This window comes from Pochonia chlamydosporia, chromosome 2 (assembly GCF_001653235.2).
Source record: "Pochonia chlamydosporia 170 chromosome 2, whole genome shotgun sequence".
Classification (NCBI taxonomy): domain Eukaryota; kingdom Fungi; phylum Ascomycota; class Sordariomycetes; order Hypocreales; family Clavicipitaceae; genus Pochonia; species Pochonia chlamydosporia.
In genome coordinates this window covers 1118994-1135294 of record NC_035791.1, presented here as the reverse complement: position 1 = coordinate 1135294, position 16301 = coordinate 1118994, and the positions used below count along the sequence as shown (strand labels likewise).

General features: G+C 48.5%; 7 protein-coding genes across 7 annotated transcripts; 2 read left to right on the top strand and 5 right to left on the bottom strand.

The window, feature by feature from the left end:
• Window positions 1-202: 202 nt before the first annotated feature.
• Window positions 203-631, bottom strand: VFPPC_02479 (hypothetical protein; the record flags this gene model as incomplete). Its single annotated transcript, XM_018282123.1, has 1 exon — window positions 203-631. The coding sequence occupies one exon, from the start codon at window positions 629-631 to the stop codon at window positions 203-205; it is 429 nt and encodes a 142-aa protein (XP_018146465.1).
• Window positions 632-1988: 1357 nt separating this feature from the next.
• VFPPC_02478 (thioredoxin reductase GliT) lies at window positions 1989-2999 on the bottom strand (the record flags this gene model as incomplete). Its single annotated transcript, XM_018282122.1, has 2 exons — window positions 1989-2544; window positions 2599-2999. 2 exons carry the CDS (start codon window positions 2997-2999, stop codon window positions 1989-1991), a joined length of 957 nt encoding a protein of 318 aa, XP_018146464.1.
• A 635-nt stretch (window positions 3000-3634) lies between these two features.
• Window positions 3635-4654, bottom strand: VFPPC_02477 (haloacid dehalogenase; the record flags this gene model as incomplete). Its single annotated transcript, XM_018282121.1, has 2 exons — window positions 3635-4306; window positions 4400-4654. 2 exons carry the CDS (start codon window positions 4652-4654, stop codon window positions 3635-3637), a joined length of 927 nt encoding a protein of 308 aa, XP_018146463.1.
• A 334-nt stretch (window positions 4655-4988) lies between these two features.
• VFPPC_02476 (manganese lipoxygenase protein) lies at window positions 4989-6839 on the bottom strand (the record flags this gene model as incomplete). Its single annotated transcript, XM_018282120.1, has 2 exons — window positions 4989-6452; window positions 6501-6839. 2 exons carry the CDS (start codon window positions 6837-6839, stop codon window positions 4989-4991), a joined length of 1803 nt encoding a protein of 600 aa, XP_018146462.1.
• A 2830-nt stretch (window positions 6840-9669) lies between these two features.
• VFPPC_02474 (hypothetical protein) lies at window positions 9670-10611 on the top strand (the record flags this gene model as incomplete). The annotated part of the gene is made up of 2 exons (XM_018282118.1): window positions 9670-10483; window positions 10538-10611. The coding sequence occupies 2 exons, from the start codon at window positions 9670-9672 to the stop codon at window positions 10609-10611; spliced, it is 888 nt and encodes a 295-aa protein (XP_018146460.1).
• Window positions 10612-11532: 921 nt separating this feature from the next.
• VFPPC_02473 (major facilitator superfamily transporter) lies at window positions 11533-13017 on the top strand (the record flags this gene model as incomplete). The annotated part of the gene is made up of 1 exon (XM_018282117.1): window positions 11533-13017. One exon carries the CDS (start codon window positions 11533-11535, stop codon window positions 13015-13017), a length of 1485 nt encoding a protein of 494 aa, XP_018146459.1.
• Window positions 13018-13328: 311 nt separating this feature from the next.
• On the bottom strand, window positions 13329-14753 carry VFPPC_02472 (hypothetical protein; the record flags this gene model as incomplete). The annotated part of the gene is made up of 1 exon (XM_018282116.1): window positions 13329-14753. The coding sequence occupies one exon, from the start codon at window positions 14751-14753 to the stop codon at window positions 13329-13331; it is 1425 nt and encodes a 474-aa protein (XP_018146458.1).
• Window positions 14754-16301: the final 1548 nt, after the last annotated feature.

The window sequence follows — 16301 nt, the reverse complement described above, 5'->3', positions numbered from 1 at the left end:
TTAAGCACCTCTCCTGTCATAGCTAAACTCAGACTAGAGTGAGATTTCGCGCGCGATGGTAGAAAATAAGGCGAAAGATATAGCAAAGGGGAGCAAAACAGATTATATTAATGTCAGAGAAAACAACCAGTAGTATTCCAATGACAAACTTGAACCCAAGTCCCCCTCAAAACCAACTTACAAGAACGCAGCCATGTCCCAACTACTTTTCGCAAAAGTATCCAGCGCGTTGCTTCACCCAATGGCCTTTACACTCAGGCTCAGGCTTGTTATCGTGAACAATACCTGTCCAGTAACAATTCACACTACCAACTTTCGCCCATGTAGGGCAGTACCAGTCACCAGTTTGCTTCCAGCCAGCGGACTTCTTCTTTTTGGCCAGTGTCTCCTTGAGCCTTTTTATTTCTTTTTTGTTAAGATTTCTAGCAGCGGTAGGGCAAAAGGCCCTGTCGTTGGCCAGTCTATCGAGTGCATCGCTGGCAGCTTGAAGATCATTTTTCGCCAGGGCGTTTTTGGCGTCGGTGAGGGATTTGAACGAGCAATCTGCGCGCTTGTCCGGTGACGCATGAAAAGCCGGGCTGGCAAGACCAAGGCTGATGAATGCTGTGGTAAGGATGATTGAGATCTTCATTTTTGCAAAGTGGTTGAGTTTGAATGAGTTGAAGAAACGTATGGCCAAGTTTGAGAGTAGGTTAAGACGGGTTGGGACGTTGATGAGCAGTTGAGGTCCTGGGTAAGTTAGCCATCTTATATACTTGGTCTTGGAATAATTACGAGTGAGTCTCATGTTCAATTGAGCATTTACATGCCGTGTCTTGAATATATCATACAAAATTTCTCGGCAGTTCACATTATGATCTCATGTCTCACGTCGAGAGGACCTACCGGCCGAAGCGGGCCGGTCGGCTTCGGGTGAGATGAAACATGCGCCAGTTGCCGTTGGTCGGAGATAATTTCACTTAATGAGATATGTGATTGCCCCTAATCAGGAAAAACATGGCTTAATTCATGTTTCTTCTCTTGAGTTGTGCACGCAAGACCATGACTTGATGTCAGACATCAACTTCCACAATTCCCTTGTCTTGGTCTAGACTGTTCGCGGGAATCGCCGTGATGACACAGTTCTACCCCGAGGTTACTATTTCGGACTGGACGTAACTAGTGCTCATTACTTACCGAGAATACTTTCTCATCCCTTTTCTCTCTCAATAAGACAGTTTATACTTAGTGGAGATATGCCCGGCCCGTTTCGGGAAGAAGTCTCAGACAAGATAGGCAAAGAGCAGCTGAGAAACAGAATTCTAGGTCTCGTGAGAGCAAACAAACAGACACAACTTGTCGTGCGGTGTATTCTGTTGGTAAGTTGGCTGCCCGACTACCTGACTACCTAACTTCACGCCCAGGTTCGGTGTCAGGTGAGACTATTCGCGCTTCATTATTACCATCAGGCGAATCAAGTCCGTTGCCGTAGCTTGGCACAGGAGTTATGAATGCCTTTTCCGTGTCCATCTAGCAATGGAGTTTGGCTGGCCTTACTCGCGATGCTCTAGCTATGCACTTCACTGTTGCATTTCCAAGACACAATTCGATAATGTCATATGGGCTGCAAAGATGAGGTTACTTATAAATAAAATTTGATTCACATATGTGAGTCTCTGTATTACTGAAATTGACCGTTAGGTCATTTCGGGAAAAGGGAACGGGCCGTTGACGCAGAGAGTTAGTTCGAGTCATGTTCCGTTCACACTTTGGCTCAGAACTCAATATCCCATCCAAATCCAAAAGTGGATTACGACTCTTACAATACTTGCAATTATGCTTCAAACTTTTGTATTGCTTTATAAATGGAATGTGTTCTCACTGACACTCCTTTGCGCATTAAACTTCTTTTAAGAGGTCTTTCATGGTCCAATGACTCTAGTCTAAGCTTTACTATACCTCCTCCATCCCCAAACCCAAACTCGTAATAACATGAAAGCAATTCCCTCTCAAAGTTCATCCTTCTCATCCAACTCATGATTCAACTGCGCCACTGCTCCCACAGCCGCAAACGCACCCATATGAACCGCCTGCACCGCATTCCTCATCATCGTAGCCGCATCCCCAGCCGCAAAACACCCCGTCACACTCGTCTCATTAAACGGCCCCGTAACAACAATCTCCCCCGTCTGCGAAGTCTCCAACCCCAACTGGCCTGCAAATGGCGACCGCTGCTCAACCCGTGGGTGATTTGTGATGAAGCCCTCTCTTTTGCTCGTCCCGTCTGCAAAGTGTACAATCACACCTGGCCCAGTGTCATTCTCCAGCTCTAATTTTGCGATTTTTCTGTCATCAAAGGAGATTTTGCTGCTGTGTAGCATTGGCTTTACTTGGTTTAGTAGAGTATCGTTCCCGTTGGTGTATATTGTTGTTGTTTTTGCGAGGCGTTTTGCCATGGGTGTGACGTGGGAAAGCATTTCAGGTGTTGTTACCATGCCGGATGCTAAAACGCCGACTGAATCGGCACCGCGTTCTTCAAATCCGTGGCAGAATAAACAGTGAAATCTGAGATTGTTAGTATCCTGTATATCATTTGAGTAACAGCTTGTTGCAACTTACATGCCACGTGCCCAGGAGTTTTCGTAGCCCTCAATGTCAGAAGGCATGATATCTCGCACGCCAGTACCCAGACCGAGTTTCTTTCCGTTGTATGTATTGCCATTCTCGTCAATGGCTTCAAAGATGCCGCTGTCCAGTTTGCGCACCTCCTTAACCTTGGCTGTCTTGTACTCGATGTGCTCGTAGCGCCTGCGCAGATCATCACGCACTTTGGCCCGGAAATCCGCTGGATTCACATGGTCGAAACCTGGAAAGGTGTGCATGTGTGTTGCTCTTGCGTTTCTGTATTCTCCTGAATCCAGAATTAACGCTGAGTAGACTTGTCGGGCCAAGGAGGTTGCCATGGAGAGGCCAGCAGGACCGCCGCCAATTATTAGGACGTCGTATAATTTGGAGCTCATTGTGTATTGAAGCAGGGATATTTATTAACGTAAGTGAGTATTATGTTTTCTTCTTTTGTTTTCAGCCCTGTGCAAATTGAAGCAGCCCCGGCTAACCTTTATACTTTTAGAATGAAGCAAGCTGACAATGTTGAATCTTGGCTCAATTCGAAAAGCGGGCCACGTAAGAATGTCTCCGACACTAATTGATGAGATGTCTCCGGGGAAGGTATTCCGAGTCATTGGCAGCCAGCAAGGTTGCTACTCGCGGTTGCGTTACATCCGATTACGCAATGGTGCAGATGGTGACTCAATAGTATTCGCAATATGAGCTTGACGTAGAATTCTGACCAAAGAACTTTTCGAGATGCAGTCACACAATAGCAGGAAAGCAACAGGGGACAAGGCAAGGTGCTTGGCAACCCATTCTCAAGTTTCTAGCCTTTACCAATCATGTCTAGCGTCAGGTTCCTGCATGCGGCTCTGGAAACGGTGGTGGTCAGAATACTGTTGCCATTGAACGTAATTGCTAATCGTCTATTTCTAACCGTCCGATCTTCCAAGGTTACCAATGCAAGTTTGCAATATTCGCATATCAAGGCATCATGCTACTAACGTCATCAGCCCAAGTGATGTCTATGCCTCTGCAAAACGACCTACTTTCCCCCCAATTCCGTACCCATCATCCACTCAGCCAGGCTCCGTAACGAGCGAACCCTAACAACGGCATGATCCGAAAACAGCTCATTGAGACGCCTCGGCCGGCATTCCTCTAGACGAGTAATATCCGAAGCCTTCCCATCAACATCAAGCAGTACCGCATTCCAGCCCGCGCGAGTAGACCCAACAACATCTTTGGCATACTCGTCACCAACATACACTTTCTGCCAACTCTCCAACTCAGTTGCCGTTGGAGTCTTTCCACTTCGGGAAGTCATAACACGGGCCAACATGAGCTCGGCGGCGTTGAAGATTTTCTTATCCGGTTTTTCGACGCCTACATCATAGGACATGCAGTGAAAGTCAATGTCATATGCCTCTGAGGTCGTAGCCGGCTCGTTTGTCATGCCGTACCGCAGGGGACTGACGTTTAGTCCAAACGAAGACAGAATGCTCGGCACTCTGTCGTCTGAGTTGGTGACTACGCCAATTACAACGTTGTCAAACTGCGGGTGTCTTTGCTGGCGAAAGGCTCTTAGTGTGGTAACAAGGCCGTCCTCGGCTGTGTATCCTTCATTTGATGAGAATCGGTGCATCAGTTTGGGGACCAAGGTTGGGGGTAAAGCTTGGTTGTTCTGTAAGAGTGGCTTGAAGGTCTTTTGGATTATCTTTTTAGAGTTAGCATAAATATATCCTTATGTTGATGCATTGTAATAAATGAATGGCCCCGATCATTCGTAAATGTTGGGCGAGTTGGTTGCACTCACATTTGTCCACCATCCAGTCGCACCAAGCCCCGTCGCCTGCCCATAGTTGGGATTCTTCTTTCTTTCTTCTTTGATAGCCACTAGCAAATTTGACTGGAGTTCATCGTCGCTGAAGCTGCTGATACCGCATTCGCGTGCAATCTCGGCGTACTGATGGGCAACGGAGTCTTTGGGGCTGAACAAGGTGCCGAACGCGTCGAAGCACAGGAGGAGGTTTGGCTTGGCCTTTGATAGTGCTGGTCTTTGCATAATTGGCGGTCATGCAATGTATCCCTCCGAGTGTGTTTGCGCGATCATTGTTGATGCAAAGTTGTGAATGTGAATGAGGTCATGGCCGATGTCGCGCCTCCCATCCCCAAATGCCCCGCGGCAAGTCGCGGTTTAGCAAATGGCAGTTGCGGTGTTGTCTTTGATGTCGATACTTGAATACCAGCATGAAGGGAAATTTTGCACAATTCGAAATTGAATTTGACTCCAACTCGTTACTGTTTATATCACACGTAACAATTGATCAAAAATTATAAATGATCCAGTCTTATTATACAGATATACCCAACACCATAGCCACCTCCCATCCACAGTACTACACAGAACAGAAAAACGGAATATAATTAGGATCCAGCGTCCGATAAATAAACGGCATTCCCAAGCTCAGTCCATTTTTATCAAACTTCCTGCCGCGAATCTTACCGCTTAATGCCTGCATACTACCCAAGAACTTCCCAGCCGCATCCTTAGTCGCCTTATTCAATCTCCCCAACATCTGATCCTGAGAGAATGCATGCTCCAGAGTCCTCGCGGATGTCTCATAAAAAGGGCGATTAAACGACGCAATAAAGGCAATGTAGCGCACCGCGTTAGGCGCAGGAGGCATGAACCGCAGCAGGTCCTTGACGCCCTTTGCCTCCGGGATAGGAGCATACAACGCAGGAACATGGAATGGCAGAGTGGCCTTTGAACCAACAGGGTCACCGCCGTTAAGGGCATGATGTCCCACACTGACGATGAAGCCAAAGTGCGTGAGGACATCGACAAGCGCGGCTTTGTATACAGGTTTGCCCTGAGGGAAGTCATGTACCTTGGCTCTCTTGGTGGCCTCGGCAAACCAGTTCTGAACTTCGTAGTCTTTGGCGACATCACCATCAGACTTGTAGTACGCGTCGATGAAAGACTTGAAGAACGTCCGGTACACCCCATGGATCTCATTCGCGTCTTGAAAGAACGGGAAGAACTTGAACGGATATTCGTTCTTTTCGTTGATGAGACCACGAGCACGGAGGTCATTGTGCAGATAGCCCGCTTGGTAGCGTCCAGCGACTGGCCACGTCTCGGTAACGTAGTCTCGGCATCCGACGTTGTTGATGTACATGAGCTGATCCCAGTGGCCGCCCGGATTGAAACACAGCTCCTCTCCAACGATTCTGGATGAATACCCCTGGAGCATGAGGCGGTCTAGAATAATTATGATGGGGTGCTTGGCAGATAGAGTATGAAGAGCAGCTTGGTGAACTGCTTCCGACACATCATGTGTGATGACTAGATGAAGCATCTGCGAGTGAAACATGTCGTTGACATTAAACATCATCTTGGCGAGCAGCCAGTCATTAGGCTCATCGAGAGGCGTGTATATCAAGTCCTCGCCGACATTAGTCTTGATAGCCAGCGGAAGAAAGTCTTTAGTCTTGGGATGAATGAAGAAGTAAGCTTCCACAGCAGCTCCATATCGCTTAGGCTCAACCGTAGTCTTGGGATACTTTAGCTGCCATCTGTAGTCGACGTAGAACAACAAACTCTTAGCATGTAAGTTTTCAAGAGAAGTTCCTGTAATTTTTCGAACGAGATCAGTCGACACCTTGAACGGCAGCGCCTCTGCACGTTTCACCGCCCGCACAGAGTAGGGATTTTGGCTTAGCCGCTCCATGCTAAAGAGTAAATCCTGCGTATAATTGGTCATGATTCCGGGCGCTGTACTGCGAGGATTTGCGTTCTTCCATTGGTTTCGGTAAAGAACAGTGGCGTAGTCGTTGAGGGTTTTGAGACCACCAATCTAACAGGATCAGTTTCGAGTTCACTTCATTCCGTGACAGAAACTTACTCCCTTGATGGCTGCCTGAACAGCCTCGACGTCCTTCTTGATACGGCTGTCGATTTCCTTGCGATCAACAGCCCACAGATCATAGTCTGCTTTGGACCTGGCGTTGCCCAAAGTGCCGTTGGGGAAGAATGCAGCTTGACCTATTAATGACGGCCCGTAGGTGAAGCCCTTGTTGCGGACTTCAACAGCTGCAGCGCGCTTCTTTGGTTCAAGGTCATCTTGGGGAATGCAGCCTTGGGAATTGTCACTGTCTAAGCTGGCCAGCGCTTCGAGCGGTTGAGGGAGAGCTAGCACAGACAGGACCAATGTGGTCACCACGCAAGCGGATTGGAGATGCATGATTGCTTTGAGAATTGTAGTGAAATATGGGCTCATTAAATTTACTTTACGCGCGTCAGTCTTTATTTATTATCTTAGAGATGCGTGGGATTATTACCCTCATCTGTCTGACGTTATGCCAACTGAAAAAGATGCGGGATCCGTGTTGGATGTAACTGTGCACCATTCCAGAAGTTGAAAAGCGCATCCTTTGACGCACGATCCTACAGTAGTCGCCTGCAGGTACACTAATCGCAGGAACAGGTCAAGAGGTTGCATCCGGAGAGACCGATCATGTCAAAATCGTGGTTTAGCGCCGAAAAAAATTGTCCCTTGGCTAAAATACCTGAAAGTACGGCAATTCGTAGACGAGATGCGGAAAATAGAGGCATGGCATAGTTACCCTGGCAGTTGTAATTAGCCTAGAGTGGTAAAACTTTTGAAGCCATAGCATCACAGGTGATGGTGGTCGGTGATTTTGTGGATCGAAGACAATTATTAGACAATATATTAGATTTGGACTTCTTAGGAAGTTCGCCTTTGTCCTTGACTCCTATCCTGGTATGCATACACCGACGTTCTGCTTGTTCATGCCAGTATACTTAGCCATTGTGTCCATGACGATAGATGGAGGATATACTCCCATGCGTGACAGTAACAGCCTGGCTGGTTTATGTTGAGAGAGCATGGATATTTTAAAACTTCACCCCCTGCCGCTAGTATCATTCCTCAACGCTTCCTATATGTGCTTTTGCTCTGCTATATTAGTAGCTCACTATTACAAGTTCATCCACGCTGTCCATATGCCAGTGAGGAACTCTGGCTTCCCTTCAAGCTTGACATCATCCCCTTCAAGTGATCAATATCCTCCTGCAACCGGTCATCCTCAGCCTTACAATACTGCAGCTTAGCAAAGACAGCTTCTCTAGTCGTCTTCGTCGAAGGGTATTGCCTTGCGGCCTTGCGCGACGTGCCCCTCGATCCGAAAGTCTACAAAATAACTGCCACCGAAGAATTTCAGCTCGCTGTCCGCTGACTCAATGTACGGGAGTCGTGTGTAAAGATAAATGATGGAATCTTCAAGATCATATTTGCGATACATGGGAATCAGATGGTCGACGTTGTTGGACCTGGGATGACCCATTCGGCGTCAAGTACTGCATGCGCACTAGGGTGTGGTAAATGTCTAGCAGAAGCTTGGCGACTCTATCTAGACGAGCTTTTTGTTTCGGCGTCAAGTTCAGATTATCCATGATTGCAGACTTGAATCTGGACAAGGCTCAACTGGGTGTGCTTGGATGAAGGACAAAAAGATGTCCGTGTGTTAGAGGGAGTGGACATGGCGTTGTACTACTTGACTTGACCAAACTAGAACACTGACACAGGCCACCTGGTATTGGACAATAAGAACCAGGCCGCAAGTAGAAAGCTCAATGTCCCCTCCATGTATAGGTGTTAGGTGTCGAGCCGGTGGTTCTCACCGACATGTTCCAACACGCCTTGCCTGATTACATGTACCCCGGGCTGTTCCTTGCTATTCAGAGGGGTCAAATTGATGAAAGTTGGTATACAGGAGAGCATGTTTTGATTCCTTCATCTTGAATGGGCCCTACTACTAAATACATTTAGACGAAACTAACCACGCTTTACGATTAGTCATGGTCTGTCAAGAATCTTTTCCCCCAACGTAACACGTCACGACGGCGAAACTCTCAGACAGTGGAGGGCCAAAAGTATTTAAACAAGAAAAAGGTATCGCGTATCGCATTATATGCTAATACATACTGATGTGTTAGTGTACACTTGGATGTGGGCAAATCCTTTTTACCACAGGCTGTAAGTCGCGCCAGGGCGATAGACACAAGCACCCTTCATGCCAGATGAAAACATTGTATCATCACGTTGCAGCACGGGTATGTTTAAATCGCAAGGTCATATCAACAGCAATCGATGGATTGTTCTGACGTGTCAGTCTTGTCAAGTTTTGCTGTATGATACGCGGAAAATGACCTTGCAGTGCCGTGCGGCGATACAGCCAAGAAACAGGACACTTATAATTGAGTATCGACTCAATTGCTTCAAGACAAGTCAGCGGATCATACATTATGCCCTCCAAGTTTCAGTGTCAGCGTCAGCGTCAAAACTGGTGTCAAGTGTCAATTCTGTAAACGAAACCACCACGTACCTGAAGTCGGAGAAGCCCCGTCCCGCTTCAGAGAAGTATTCATCCGATGTTCAAACCTTCAAGGGCTGATACTTTACTCTCCTTGCTGCCTCATCCCGCAGTTGTTCTCATTGTGAACAGGCACTCTTCTCCGTCTCTACCACTCGCTCACGAGACCAACCTGCGATGAACTAGTTACCAACAGAACAAAATTGCAGCCAACGCGGTAGAAAAAAATCGCAAAGAAAGCGACAAGCACCCCACACATGCCCATCTCTTCACATTTCAGACTCCGGACTCTCCCGGGTTCTCCAGGGACGTCTGTAACAACTCCCGTCTGGCACCAACACGATCTGAAACTCCCCACCCAACTTGCCACGAGTCCTCCTCAACTCCATTCAATGACAACCCTACTTCAATACTTGCGTTTATTCAGCGGACCAATGACATCATGATGTCATCTTGTTTCTTTTGTGAAACCCGTCATGTTAAACGTCGCGACGGTGATTCTGCAATAGACCTAGGATCCTTGCCATCAGCAGCCGTGACGAAGCAATCCATGTATAAGCCTAATAGTTGCATTAATCTGCCATGTCCTGAAATCCTCCGTGTATTGTTTGCATGTTGGCTTTATCCAACTCACCAACCGAATCATTTTCATCACTATCCATCAACATCATATTCACAATGTTGGCATCACGGCACGCGAGAGTAGTACAGTGGCTGCACTCGCAGCCGCAGATGCACCACAGAGACAACAGAGAACACATCGAGATACGACAAGATGGTGCTAGGATAGCTCGCATCGTCACCTTGACGCATGCAATGCCCATCGATGAACAAACTGCGACTTCCTCGCCAAACCCAAATACCCCAGTGGCTTCACTACCGAATCCTATCACTGCGCCAACAACACTGGTGACAATTACTCGACCTCCAGGAGGCGGTGCTACTGCTCCGCCATCACCATCTGTCGATTCTGTGTCGTCGGCTTCATCGACTGCATCATCTGCGTCCGAAGAATCACCATCGACAACCCCGTCACCGCAATTCCTCACTCTGGCTCCACAGGCAACATTGCCAACTCAGCTCTCTTCCTCGCCTGCTGTTTCTTTTCAGTCGCTCTCGTCTACAACGTCTGAAACTTCCTCAACTCAGCTCGGATCTACCCAACAGGCAACGTCGTCATCTACATCCTCGTCATCCACAACGGCGTCACCTGCACCCATTCCTTCGACTTCAGTGGCAGCACTGCCAATTGCGCTGTCTTCTTCGTCTACTTTCACTTTACAGCCTATCAAGCCTACTAGCCCGCCGCTCTTGTCGACAACGTCGATAATCCCCACAGCCCAGCTCGTATCAACCACATCTCTACCACCACTCACGACCACACAAATCCCAGCCGTAGGCAATATCCAAGCACCAGAAAATGTCAACACACCTGCAGGGCCACCCGATACTGAAAAGATGATGCCCCTGGGCGCTGCATTCGGTGGCGTTGGTAGGTCTTCCGAGCATGCGGTGTTCCGGGCGACGAAGCTAATCTGATCAATAGCTGGGTTTGCGGGTCTTTTTACATTTGGGCTCTTAATTTATAAATGCAGCAGCAAGCGTAGGAGACCTCCTTAGCTCAAATGACGAGTTTGCCTTTGTGAATTACTGCATTGTCATTTTGTTGTGTGTTTCTGCATCGCTGAGCCGGAGTTTTAGGGTAGATGTTGTGGGCAGGATTCATTGGGAAGCGAGATTTTTGCGGCAAAACTTATACTGTTAGTGTTGATGGCAGCACTTGATGATGGATATACATCTTTTTCGTCCTCGGTTTTGTTCATTCATAACACTGTTGGTTATACCAACGACACCACCATGAAAATGTAGTCGTCTTCAATTTTGCACTAATAGTTCTGTAAGTTAAACTAAAGACTGTGTTGTGAACATTGTACCTGTCATCTATCACCTCCATGTCACAGCGAAATCGCCACTCTAAATTTTAACCTCTCCCAACCAGTTAGTTTAACTTGTACCACGAGACCAACAGCTACTGGAAAACACCTCAACACAAGCTCAAGCCAATCAATCACTCGTGACACCGAGACAAACAAAAATACCCGCACTGTCCACGTCTTCGGTTTCAAACGTACACTCATCCGCACATCACCAATATCATCACACATCCAAATAAGCTTCCGAATCTCATCCGACAGTCCGCGGCCAAACCCGTCCCTGCATAAAACACCAGCCCGTTATTCCCGTGCTCATCCATCCACAATCCCACCACATCGGGGTACACTATCCGGCAGCGGGGTGCATGACTAACGACAAACGCAGCCAAACTACACCAGTTGACGCTAAAGCAGAAAATTAAAGGTCCTTGGCAGCAAAAAGAACTTTTGAACCCTATTTGACATTCCCAAGAGTTGTCTGATTCATTCATTTTCTCAATGGGCTAAAGAACACATCTGGGGCGGTTGAATTCGTTACCTCGGTATTCCCTCAGTTTCAATTCATCGCAACTTTGAAAGAGTTTGGTCCAACCTTTTATACGTCATCATGCCGGCGTCAAGTCCACGGCGAGGCAGCCGCAATGCCAGTGAACAAACACCCCTTCTTCAAGATGACCAGTGTTCCATCTCAAGCATAACCGACTACTCGAACCATCTGGAAAATGGTACTGCAAAATCCACCTCCGAACCCTCCAGCCAGGGAAAGCCGCTTCCCAAAGGTCAAATCATCCTGCTTTGCTACGCCCGCATGATGGAGCCTATTGCCTTCTTCTCCATCTTCCCCTTCATTGCGCAAATGGTCCAACGCAATGGGAACCTTCCCGAGTCGGATGTCGGCTTCTACAGCGGCATCATCGAGTCCATCTTCTCGGCTACCCAGACCGTCGTGCTCATCTTCTGGGGCCGACTGGCCGATAGAGTAGGCCGTAAACCCATCTTGATCTACAGTCTTTGCGGACTGGCAATCGGACCGGCGTTGTTCGGCGTCGCAACCAGCATTGGGGAGATGATTCTGTTTAGATGTATCGCCGGTGTGTTTTCAGGCTCCAGTCTGATTATACGAACTATGATTGGCGACCATAGCACGCCGGAGACGCAGGCCGTTGCGTTTAGTTGGTTTGCGTTTGCAGGCAATGTCGGCATCTTCCTTGGCCCTATTATCGGTGGTGTTCTCGCAGATCCTGTGAACCAGTATCCAGGTCTCTTTGGCGGTAATGTTTTCTTTGAAAACTATCCATATGCACTTCCGGGTCTGGTTGTTGGCGCCATCAGCGCAACTGGTGCAATAACTTCGATGCTCTTCCTTGAAGAAACATTGAATCGGGATGAATCCCCAACCGAAAACTCAACCGGCACCACTGAAACCCACGACGCTCCAAAGATGACGATATGGCAGCTTGTCAGAGCTCCTGGTGTTGGGGCAGTCTTATGGATATACGGCCACGTCATGTTTCTTGCCTTTGCCTTTACAGCCATTCTTCCCGTCGCATTGTTCACCCCAGTCGAAATCGGCGGTTTGGGATGCTCAGCTGCCCAAATTTCTATTTACATGGCTGCCCAGGGCGGCAGTCAGGCGATTTGGTTGTTGCTCGCCTTCCCGTTCCTGCAGCGCCGTCTGGGAACCAAGGGGGTGCTGCGCATGTGTGCCTTTGCGTATCCCCTATTCTTCGCAGGCTACATTGCCATGAACACTCTGCTCCGGGATGGTAGCAAGATGGCAATGGTTTGGTTCTGGATACTGGGTTCAGCCGTGGCATTTATCGGTCCTGGTGTGTCCATGGCCTTCACCGGAGTGCAGCTCGCATTGAACGACGTATCTCCAGCAGCGCATCTCCTGGGAACTCTCAATGCTGTCGCGTTGACTTGCACCAGTGCCATCCGTTCGATTGTGCCTGGAGTTGCCACTGCCGTCTACGCTGTCGGTGTCCGTCATCAAATCCTTTGGGGTCACCTCGCCTGGGTGATTCTCATCCCAATATCCATGGCGTTGACGATATGTTTGAAGTGGTTGCGTAATGATAGGGCCCGATGATGCAGAAATTCCTTGCAGTTGCACACAACATCACCAGTGTCTGTCTACAAGCATGACCGGCATTGAGGCCTATCGTGGCACATCAGTATATACCTTGGCGTCCAAATACGCTGTACTCCAAACCTGTATATATTTTTATCTACCTGGTATTACTCCGGAAACAAACTTGGCATAGATAGGATCCATCCTAGAGACCCATTTTCGGGGGCCTCTCTTTCTCCCCATAGAATTGCATGAATAAGGAAGACAAACAAGTAATCAATCTGCATTGTGCAAACATTATTGAATGATCGAGTTATAGCTCGTACATTCTACACATTATGGTCGCCCGCCGTTGTGCTTGATCCCTCATGATGGCCGGATCGGGTTCTTCGCCATTCAAATGTGGTTACGGGCTTCATTTTGATGGCTTCTCGGAGCTTGTCCTCGCTTCGATGCATCCAGGCACCGGCGGATGCGGTGCTGACTGGGTAAAGGGGCATATTCTCCGAGCTCATAAAGAAACCATACGGATTCTGCATGTCGTAAGAGGCGATAATATCCAACTCGGCGGCGATCTGCTCGCAGAAGCCGTCCAGCGGCAAATCGTTCACATCTTGTCCAAAGGGATTCTCAATCTCCCGACCAATGAACAGCAGTCCCAGAATTATGTACGACGCGGCGACAGTGGCGGGGATGGTAACCCAGCCCACAGATTTGACCAGTTGGAAGGGCAAGAGAACCACGTAAAGCCAAGTGATTTGACTAATGGCAATGGTATATGCGATTGGCAGAGGAGTATTGAGCACTCGCTCACACCCTGTCATGACGTCGTTTAGAATGCTCAGGTTGTTGTAGGCCAAGGTCTGCTGCATAGGCACCTTGAGCTGCTCATTCCTGACCATGTGGTCAATTGTGACAGCGATGTGATTCAGAATTTCGAGTGGTAGGTTGCCAAGTGGGCGCGTCGCCTTCTTCAGCGTTTTTCGAGGGTTGCTGGCGGCAAACGAAACGCCAAGATATTCGCCCACGCCCTTGAAAAAGTTCTTTTTCGGGACAGTGACAGAGGACGCGTCCTCATTTGTGGCCTCCTTGGCGAACGTGGTCAAATGTCCGACAAGATTTTGCAAATCAGGATATGCAGTGTACGGCTCGAAGCGCAGAGAGTGCTTGAGTGCAACAGCAAAGGCAACAAGCAGGTTCATGGAGCTCAGCTTCTTCAAAACTGACTCTCGGCCGTCGACGCCAGGGCGATCAGATCCATGAATCCAAAATACACGACCTAGAACTTGCGAGGCCAAAACTAGGGCGGCCCAGTATTTGCGGCCTTCAGCGTAACGTTCATAGGCGGTTGCGTTTCGGAAAGATAGACCGAGACCGACAACGAAACCAGTGATTGTCAAGAGAACTGATTCCACCCCAAGGAAATGCACCTTCATGCTGATGATGGTGATGGCGGTTGACCAAGCGGCGACAAACATCAGCGGCAAGATCATCTTGGGCAAGATGCTGCCGTGCATCTGGAGGAAAAGGGGCCATTTTGAATGCTTTGAGGTATCTCGTGGGCCGGTAAAGTAGTCATCAATCTCGAGCGAGGTTCGGCGTTGGAAAGGAAATGGTGTATGAGGAATGGTTGGCGAAGTCGGAGACTGCACATTGTTGAGCTGTGCTTCCGTTGCGTGCTTCTTTTCTAAATCAACTTCGTCAATGGTCGTCGACTTTGACGGGTCAAACACGGGCATCTCGCCATCCGCCATGTTGTCAACTGGTCTTGGATGCACTTCGACAACGAAATCTCAAAAACGAATGAAGAAATAAGGTCAGTTGGTGATATTGAAGGAACAGAAAGAGCTATTAAGAGAAAGGACGATGGGAATCAGGGTCTAGGAGAAGAAGACCATAACGAGAGAAAGGGCTGTGAACCAGTCCAAGAGGTTAAGATGATACAAATGCAAATGCAATTGCAAGACAGCAGTGAACAAAGAGTCTGAGGGTAAAAAGACGAAATGAAAATTAAGGTATTTATTGTGCCGCTCCTCAAAACAGTCTAGGCAAGCCCCCAATGGTCAGCTCGGGGAAAAGATCCGGGAAGGAGTGTCGGCGGTGCCTTCCTGCCCAGCTCCATTGGCCGTTCTGGACCATTGACCCGATGGACATCGACCAGCTTCGTTCCTTTGACTCGTTCACTCACTCCCTGCTTTTGCCCAATTCCTTGCCTTCTTGTCACAGCCACTCTAAACAACATCCACTTCCATCGCCAAATCCACCGGACGAGCAAACATCGGACAAACCAAATGCAGCAGGACCTGGACAGACCCGCTGGCCCAGGGGCAACCTGGAATAGGTGGTCAGGACAGAAAAGGGTGTTTCTGGTTGGTGGCCAACGCCACATGGGGGACCAAAATTGTAACATCTCAAACGAGTGGCGCATTCTAAAGTTGACAACGAGTCTCAGAATGGCTCTGGGCCTAAGCGATTGGGCTCTTCTCGTATTGCGGCTGGCATGGACTGACAACGCACGGTACCAATAAACCTTGGCAGCGGAAACATGTCAGCTCCCGCCATGCGAATTCCAAGAATTGTTCACCTCAAAAGGATTCACACCAATCGTCCTTCGGCACGTCCCTTTCACTTGGCAGGCCTTTGCAATTGGCGTCTGGTCAACTGCCACAATGGAGGAGACAACTGCCAACATCCTTCAATTACATCGGCCAGCCGCGCCAACATCGTTTGAAATGGTTCGTCCACGTGTCAGATTCCTGAGACAATTCGGCACCCAAGGGGTCGCCATCTCCGCACAAGTCATGGTTGATGGAGAATTTCAAGTCAACGGGGGCTGTAAAGCCAAGTCGAAAATAAGCATTTTAGTCTTCGAACCAACGTGGTAATTGAGCTGCTAGTCCACGGCTGGTCCCGGTCTGGATCCATAACACAGATTTTTGTCTGGCTTCAACGGTGAGAGACTTTGTAACATATCTACCTTGTGTCAATTGGCACCAAGCTCATTTTTCAACATGTAGTAGCTTTGCAGCCCGAAAGCCTGATTACGCCCAGGACGTGCTGCAGGAAAAAACATCATCGAAGCATTGGCTGTGGCATCCAGATGCTGGCGGTTCCAGCCAGTACCCACCCATCGCCTCAATGTTGACGGAGGCATGCGTGCCCCTTACCGGGATCAGACTCTTCTCAAGCTTTCTGGTCCACAGCATCAGAAATGACTACCTCTAGCCAACTGCAGTGCCTTGTTTTCTTTATGGACCCCTGATGAAGCTTGCTTCTCTCGACGGTTTGCATTTGTAACAAGG